Source organism: Alosa sapidissima, chromosome 21 (genome assembly GCF_018492685.1).
Source record: "Alosa sapidissima isolate fAloSap1 chromosome 21, fAloSap1.pri, whole genome shotgun sequence".
Lineage (NCBI taxonomy): Eukaryota > Metazoa > Chordata > Actinopteri > Clupeiformes > Clupeidae > Alosa > Alosa sapidissima.
This window is the reverse complement of record NC_055977.1, coordinates 2,164,703-2,171,732: the sequence shown is the minus strand read 5'-3', so window position 1 is coordinate 2,171,732 and position 7,030 is coordinate 2,164,703. Positions and strand designations below refer to the sequence as shown.

Here is a 7,030-nt window from a genome sequence, read left to right as displayed (position 1 = left end):
TGATCTCTGTGAGATTTGTGAGTGAGTGTGCAGGATGGTGAAACTTTCAGAGAATGCTCTAAAGGTAGATAGAAAAACAGGAAGGTTCATTTGTTATGTAATACAATGGAGTAGCAATATGCACTCACAAACACACACACACACACACACACACACACACACACACACACACACACACACACACACACGAAAGAGGGATGGTGCTTTTATCCGCAGAAAAGACGCAAACAGGTTCTACCCGCTCATATGTGTTTCAACTGAGACAGAGAGCGCGAGCACACGCACACACACACACACACACACACACACACACACACACACACACAGACACTGAGACACTGAGACAGAGGAACAAACAGAAGACTCAAAGATGACTGTGGTCAGAGTAAGAGAGTGTGTGTGTGTGTGTGTCTGTGTGTGTGTATGTGTGTGTCTGTGTGTGTGTGTGTGTCTGTGTGTGTGTGAGAGAGAGGAGAAAGTGACTCCTAATGTAGGTGCAGCTGCTTATGACTTCATCAGTGAGCTGCACTCCTCGAGTGTCAGCTGCAGCCTGAGCTCTTAAGCCCACACACACACACACACACACACACACACACACACACACACACACACACACACACACACACACACACCAATATAATCACTACTCCATTTGTTTGGGAAATGATGTAGACACACATAAACAGATAAACACACAAACACACGCGCGTGCACACACACACACACACACACACACACACACTCCCATATACACGCACACATGCACACGCAGACACACACACACTCCCCTATACGTGTGCACGCGGCACACACACACACACAAACACACTCCCATACACACCAACACACACACACACACACTGTACACACACTCACACACACACACACACACGCCGCTCTCATGACACAGCACTGCAAGTGGGACAGTCAAGTTTCAGTCACATACACATACACACACACACACACACACACACACACACACAGCCTCAAACACACACACAAACAAACCCCCCAGGAGGGGAGGAGAAGGAAGAGGACACTCAACACACACACACACACACACACACACACACACACACACACACACACACACAGGCCCAGGGTTGCCTGCCTCCTCACAAGCAGGCGATAATGAAACTGCTTTTTCGTGACGTCACACACAGAATGTCAAGGATGTGGGCCATGGCAACATGGACTGCCTGAACACACACACACACACACACACACACACACACACACACACACACCTCACGACACACACACTCCTCCTGATGAGTCACAGCTCAGGATGAGCGTCTCGTCCTCTCCTCTCCTTCTCGGCCTCATTTCTCAGATCTGGACGCCATCTGCTCTGCGCTCAGACTGGCCTTCACAGTGGCTCTGGTCAGGCACACGCACATGGCGATCAGCACTGCTCTCTGCTAACAGCTCGCCTCGGACCCCACACACACACACGTACACATGCACACACACACACACATACACACATGCGCACACACACACACGCACATACACACACATGCACACACGCACACATACAAATACACACACCTACACACACACACACGCCCACACACGCTATATACACACACAAACACACACAAATACACGCACACATACACCTTCGAGTGGGAGAGAGCTGCTAGCTCTAGAACACAACAGGCTGAGCCAAGGCAAGCACAAACACACACACAAACACACACACACACACAGAGCCAAGAGAAACATACAGGCCCTAGCCATCTGTGCTGGCCTCAGCTACTAGCTCCGCAGGACCAGGGGAAAATCACAAGTGCTGCTATTGGCCAGGACGGGAGAGAGGCACACTGCTATTGGCCAGGACGGGAGAGGAGAGGCACACTGCTATTGGCCAGGATTGGGGGAAGTCACACTGCCATTGGCCAGGATTGGAGGGGGGGTGGTCACACTGCCATTGGCCAGAATTGAAGGGGGGGGGGGGGGGGGGGGGTCACACTGCCATTGGCAAAGACTGGGTGAAAGTCACACTGCCATTTAGCCTGGACACGCCTATCTAGATCTCCTTTCAGAGAGATACTTGTGCAACAGCCTAATCTGGAACTCTATAGTTCACTAATGTGAGATACTTGTGCAACAGCCTAATCTGGAACTCTATAGTTCACTAATGTGAGATACTTGTGCAACAGCCTAATCTGGAACTCTATAGTTCACTAATGTGAGATACTTGTGCAACGCCCTAATCTGGAACTCTATAGTTCACTAATGTGAGATACTTGTGCAACCGCCTAATCTGGAACTCTATAGTTCACTAATGTGAGATACTTGTGCAACAGCCTAATCTGGAACTCTATAGTTCACTAATGTGAGATACTTGTGCAACACCCTAATCTGGAACACTATACTTCACTACCATTTTCATCGGTCGGCAGATTACAGTACCTGCCCAGTCAGTGACGAGAGGGGATGACGCTACAGTTTCAGCTTTGGTAAACAGTAGTAGTAACGCCTGCAAACATCAAAAATCGCAGTCGGAGGAATGTGTACATTTATTTACAGCAAGGGTAGGCTCACATAAATTGTTTCCTGACTAACAATGTAGTACCAATGACTACCAATATTTTTGTCAGTTTGTAAAGTTTAGGCAAAGTAGGAAGTAACGTCAGGAATCCCTGATCAATGTGAATGGTTAAGGTTGGACCAATAATTTTAAAGTTAGTGCTATGTCTACGCCTGTCACCATGCTAGCTTGCACAAAATTCCCAATCGCTAGTGACCAGACTCTATTCAATTAGTGAATGAGTGAGGCTTGCCAGGCTAACTGCCATTGGCCAGGACCTGTTGAAGTCACAATGCCATTGGCGAAGAAAGTGTGAAAGTCACAATGCCATTGGCCAGGACCTGTTGAAGTAACAATGCCATTGGCCAGGACCTGTTGAAGTCACAATGCCATTGGCCAGGACCTGTTAAAGTCACAATGCCATTGGGCAGCAGTGGGCAGAGAGGGAGGGTTCCTGCTGTCTAATATCACATTTTCTTTCTTCCAGCGCCATAATTTAAGGGGATTTGGGAGGACTGGTTTAACATGGATTAAAGTTTGATCGGTTCCAGCATATGTGCCTCAAGGCGGATGGCTGGTCTGGACAGGGCTGTGATGTCACAACATGTGGTCGACTCACCGCCTTATGGAAACAGAGTTAGTCTGTTCTCTATGAAGGAAGTGTAGACTATGCCAGAGTTTGTGTTTGTGTGTGTTGCGAGAGAGAGAGTGAGAGAGTGTGTACTTAAGTGGGGTAAAGTTCATATGAAGAAACATTTTCATGAACAACCAGATTGTTATACGCTCTCGAGTTAGCCTAACTCCTGATTTATACTAAGGAAAAAACAAACATGAAAACAATAGACACACAAGCTGCTGTCTCTACGCCTGCAGTAGAGGAGGAAGGGCACATTTGTACTGGAAAGTGTGATAATCATGGCCTTGGCATCCATGGTGCTGCAATGGCCATATCTGGATGTCAAACTATATAAACTCGCAGTCCCTAAATCCACCAGGGCATTGTGGAATCCACATATTTCAATCCTGATTAGGCATTGCTCCTTCCTCTCTTTGTTGCAAGAGCAAACAATCACTTGTCATCAAGATCAAGCCATCGGAATAAAAACTGAAACAAATTAAGCCAACGGAAACAGGACTTAATAAAATATTTCCTTGTGTTCAGTTTGTAAGAAAAATCGAAAGGCACTCGATTGCAGCATTTAAATAACTGTGGGTATCAGTGTGCCTTTATAGTTTATATGAATTTAACATATTTAGGCTACACGCAATGAAGATGCAGCATAGGCGTACACTCATACTAGAAGTTGGGGAAGGGGGAAACCTCAAAGTAGTGAGACTGTGACAAGGAAGAAGCGTTGCTGAAATGCACGCCTGTCACATCTGCTCTGCCATATGGCAATGCTTTGGTGTAAGCCAACGGACAGTCAGGGTGCATCTCATAAATTAAGCATTATTTACTAACGTAAACTAATTAAGTGGCCTAGGTCTATAACGTTCTGAATAATAATCCAGTGTCACTTGGTTCTTACCGATGATTACGAATCCATCCAGCTCCCTCTCGGCTGAAGGCTTTTTGGATTGGTCTTTCCGTAGTCCGAAAAAACTTAACATCCTGAATAGTGGTGCTGACTCGACTCTGAAAGATATTAGATAGATAGATAGAAAGATAGATACTTTATTGATCCCCAGGGGAAATTCAAGAAATTAGAGATATTAACAAACTACTCGATTAAAGCAACCATGTTTGTTTACTAAAGCAAAGCCAATCTAAATGACATTGGCAAAACCATTCGTTAGATGTGAGTATCAGGGTAGTTTGAATGATTTTAGTTTAACATGTCACAAGAATAATGTTATACATTCGTACTATATAGCTTAATTTACTACTTAGTTGAAAGTTAGCAAATTTAGCAAATATCGTCTCGTACGTGGTCTAGCTAGCCAGACAGACAGCTAAAAGTCAAACGTTATTTAATTTAACTTCTCAAAGTTGAAACTTGATACGCACGAAATGAAGTACATGCCGTCGAAAACAAACACATTTTTTTACATTCAATAATAACACAAATCTTTAGCCAAGTGATATTACCTTTGCGTCGAATAAATAATTCGATGTCTTTCACTGTCTATTATAAATTATGAACAAGGCCTCGGTTCTGTTTTTGTTTACAAGTTCTTATGTAGTGTGTGTCGGGCGTTAACATAAATTGATCCGAGTCGAAACAACAGCCCACATAAAAGTCAGCGTAACAGTTTTCCTTTTTTAAAACGCTTTAAAGCATACAGATTTCTTTATATACCATAGACATTCAATTACACATTTCACTTTGATTTTAACCTAGTGTTTTGCCCTGACATATTTTATACATTATAAATTAATGACTGGATCATCAAATGTCAGTGCGTTTGTTAAAGGTTGAAAACGATAATCGTGGTTATTAACTGGTTTCGGTCAATACATTCCTGTTATATTCTTGTTATATATGTGTTGTGCTACAGACGTATTGTTATTTTTATTATTATTTTATGGTACACTATCTTAAATACTAAAAAAAACAGTCTAGCTCCAAGGAACAATATTATTTGTGTCTTATTTTCTGGTGGGGAGTTCTTATCGGGCGCATTAAGGAAATGACGTCACATATGCGACCGTAGCATCTCCCGCGCAACTTTCTCTCGCGAACTTGAGGAAAAAGACAAACAGCCAGCAAAGAAACATGTCAGGTGTATTTGAAGCCCCTAAACACAGGATAAATGCCTCTATGCTGTCTCAGTATGTGAGCAAGCCCGTTTGTTTTACGGGGCGAGTGGAGAAGGTAAGTTAAAGGACCTTAGGCTGCGTTCATGCTGGCTAGCATTCCATTCGGTTATAATACGAATGGACCTCATGAGCTCCTTTGATGGTGTTCTCGTAACTTATAACGTGTAAGTGAGGTTTGTTGTGTTTACTTTTGCAGGTCCACCCGTCAGGAAAGTCTTTCACACTAACAGACGGCGAGGGCAAGACTGCATCCGTGGAGCTCAATGAGCCGGTGAGTGTTTCCTTCAGATTACACCACGTTTAGCCAGATAAATAACGTTGTCTAGGGGCTTCGGTGAACATAGTTGATAAATTCGAATATAATATCAGTTGAATAGGACAAATTTAGCTTTGGTGAAAATAGAGTAGCCCTCTTTGACGGTGAAAATGTATCAATCAATGTAACGTTAACTTGGCTAATGTGCAGTGTCTAAATACAGTGTGTAAGCTGACCAATGGCAAAACAGATGTAAATGATCAGCCTTTCGTATTAATCAAGCACTTACGCAACGTTTGTTTGTGTGTGTGTGTAGCTTGATGAGGAGTTGAGTGGAATTGTGGAGGTGGTTGGCATGGTGTCCAACAAAGGCACGGTCATGGCTGTAGCCTACACCGCCCTCCGAGACGACAAAATACCCTTTGGTGAGTATCATCGGAAGCTGTTTATATGCAGACATGCAGTTTGTCTTTTTTGTTAGTGTCTCCCCAGCCTTTATATAAATGATGCGACTTCGCCTGTGTTGTTCAGAACAGATGTTTGACACTAAACTGTTTTCAATGTTTTTTGTTTTGTCCCAGATTTGGAGCTTTACAACGAAGCTTTGAAAATTATCCATGACCACCCACAGCACTATCCTTTCCAGTAGAGAGCCATCAAGGGCCTGCACTGGCCAGCCACATCAGCACAGGAGGCTGTACTGCGAAGTGAGGTAACTGGCCAACCCAGGTATCTTCGGAAGTAGCCACTGATCTCTTGAAAGAAAACCCTAACAACTAGAACTGTTGTTTCTAGAGTGACATGTTTGGAGATCAGAGGTTACTCCTGGGGTTACCTGGGTAACCAGTTGCCTTATCTGTAGGATTCCTTCAGACCTCTGTTACTAGTTACATCTTTATACTCAAAGCATCTCGCGGGATACATGATGGTTTTGTTGAACATGGGGAGCCTCCATCAGTCTATTCTTGACTTGGGTCAGATGTCTGATTTTTCTCTTAAAAGTATGCAGAGTATGGGAATGCCATACTCACAAGCTGACAACCATTTCTGTTTCTCAAATTGTGTATCTGAGAAAGATGACCGATATGTACATTTGTTTTGGGTTTATTTTTTTACTGTCTTGTATCAATCAGTTAATAACAAATAAATATGTTTGTTTCTCAGTGTTGCAACCGTCTTGTAAGTATGCTCTGTGAGGAGACCCTTTGGTTATGCAAAGTGTCATTTAGTAATTTATGCAAAGCTCTGTGTGTCATCAACACCTCCCACTCATAATAATGTATACATAGTGAGAGGTAGTAGGACAGGAAGCTTGGCGACTGAGCTTTGTACCAGTGCCCTGCAACTCAGCACTCTGGCGCCCTCTACTGAGGAAAGTCTAAAAAGACAAGTGTGCAGGTGTCCTAGTGGAAGTGCTAGCTGACTGCAGTCTATTCATCATCAGTGATATTTGGCTGGGTTTTTTTTTTTTTTTTTT

At 43.7% G+C, this 7,030-nt stretch overlaps 2 protein-coding genes across 2 annotated transcripts in view; one reads left to right on the top strand and one right to left on the bottom strand.

Moving 5' to 3' along the window:
- umad1 (UBAP1-MVB12-associated (UMA) domain containing 1) overlaps nucleotides 1-5,061 on the bottom strand; it is a 16,721-nt gene extending 11,660 nt beyond the window's left edge. The window contains exons 1-2 of the mRNA XM_042075627.1: nucleotides 4,626-5,061; nucleotides 4,066-4,172 (exon numbers count right to left, since the gene is read on the bottom strand). Coding sequence (XP_041931561.1) covers nucleotides 4,066-4,147 — 82 coding nt within the window. The 5' untranslated portion in view covers nucleotides 4,148-4,172; nucleotides 4,626-5,061. The remainder of the gene's footprint in view (nucleotides 1-4,065; nucleotides 4,173-4,625) is intronic.
- Nucleotides 5,062-5,156: 95 nt separating this feature from the next.
- rpa3 (replication protein A3) lies at nucleotides 5,157-6,716 on the top strand. The gene is made up of 4 exons (XM_042075628.1): nucleotides 5,157-5,352; nucleotides 5,494-5,568; nucleotides 5,870-5,978; nucleotides 6,135-6,716. Exons 1-4 carry the CDS (start codon nucleotides 5,254-5,256, stop codon nucleotides 6,200-6,202), a joined length of 351 nt encoding a protein of 116 aa, XP_041931562.1. The 5' UTR covers nucleotides 5,157-5,253; the 3' UTR covers nucleotides 6,203-6,716.
- The last annotated feature ends 314 nt before the right edge of the window (nucleotides 6,717-7,030 follow it).

What these genes read in the sequence shown, in the direction of transcription:
- rpa3 (XM_042075628.1), top strand. Translation starts at nt 5,254, where the DNA reads ATGTCAGGTGTATTTGAAGCCCCTAAACACAGGATAAATGCCTCTATG. An exon ending in TTACGGGGCGAGTGGAGAAG is followed by an intron (nt 5,353 to 5,493) that starts GTAAGTTAAAGG and finishes TTACTTTTGCAG; the next exon opens with GTCCACCCGTCAGGAAAGTC. An exon ending in AGACGACAAAATACCCTTTG is followed by an intron (nt 5,979 to 6,134) that starts GTGAGTATCATC and finishes GTTTTGTCCCAG; the next exon opens with ATTTGGAGCTTTACAACGAA.